Source organism: Perkinsus marinus (assembly GCF_000006405.1).
Source record: "Perkinsus marinus ATCC 50983 genomic scaffold scf_1104296943964, whole genome shotgun sequence".
Taxonomy (NCBI): Eukaryota; Perkinsozoa; order Perkinsida; family Perkinsidae; genus Perkinsus; species Perkinsus marinus.
This window is the reverse complement of record NW_003211629.1, coordinates 386-1279: the sequence shown is the minus strand read 5'-3', so window position 1 is coordinate 1279 and position 894 is coordinate 386. Positions and strand designations below refer to the sequence as shown.

The following is an 894-nucleotide window of genomic DNA, read 5'->3' as shown; positions in this document are numbered from 1 at the left end:
TCCGTAGGCTGCGGACTCAACGCGAGTTGCTTCGTCTCTTCATCGATTTGGATCTCTGAGTGAGACGAGTTGGACGTTCGTTGATTCGTAATGGGCGCGACCCACCATGAGCTCTTGTTTGATGGCCGCTGAATCATCTGCAGGTCGATCTGGAAGATCCGGTAACTTCGCGACCTCATTCAACCTGCCGCCCAAATCTCCTCAGCATGTTCGACTATCCATCACTCACGGATCCGCTAGATCAGTGACCATCCCCAAGGTGACACTTTGAACAGGACTCGTCTCGCTGTATATGGGGCCCCTGTCTACTTTAATGGGGTTCCTATGGAATCGGTTTCGTTGTTGGTCCGTCAGTTCTCCTTTCACTCACTTCGACCACACTTCCTTGATAGCATCATCGTTCACTCCAGAGGAGAACTCCCCATATCTCGTGTCCAGTTTCGCCCCAGGCCTTCTGATGACGGTCTCATCAGGCCACGCTCGACCAGTCATTATCGGCTTATTGCCGTCCCACTGTAGAGACACAAGACAATAGAATGCTGGGAGTGCCGAGATTCGTTCTCACCATGGGTTCCATATCCATTTGAGGTGGGGGAGCCTCAGGCTCTTCACTGTTCGTATACACTTTGTGCTCCGGAGGACCCCCGTCGAGGTCCACAGGAGCCACGGATCGCCTGAGAAACGAGTTCCCCTACACCCTGTTTCTGCTTCCCACATGTCTACCTAGATACGGCCACTATGAGGAGACATACTGGAGGTAACAGAGGGAATAACATGTATATCAGTAATGGCTACATAAACAACGTTGAAGTTCCAAAACAAAAACTCAAATCTCACACGTGTTTTCAGTCAACTTGGCATGCATCATGGTTATGTATTCAGCAGTGCAATGGG

General features: G+C 50.7%; 1 protein-coding gene across 1 annotated transcript; it reads right to left on the bottom strand.

Annotated features, from left to right (window-relative positions):
• Positions 1–366: 366 nt before the first annotated feature.
• Pmar_PMAR009651 (hypothetical protein) lies at positions 367–583 on the bottom strand (the record flags this gene model as incomplete). The annotated part of the gene is made up of 2 exons (XM_002780908.1): positions 367–513; positions 566–583. 2 exons carry the CDS (start codon positions 581–583, stop codon positions 367–369), a joined length of 165 nt encoding a protein of 54 aa, XP_002780954.1.
• Between the last annotated feature and the right edge of the window lie 311 nt (positions 584–894).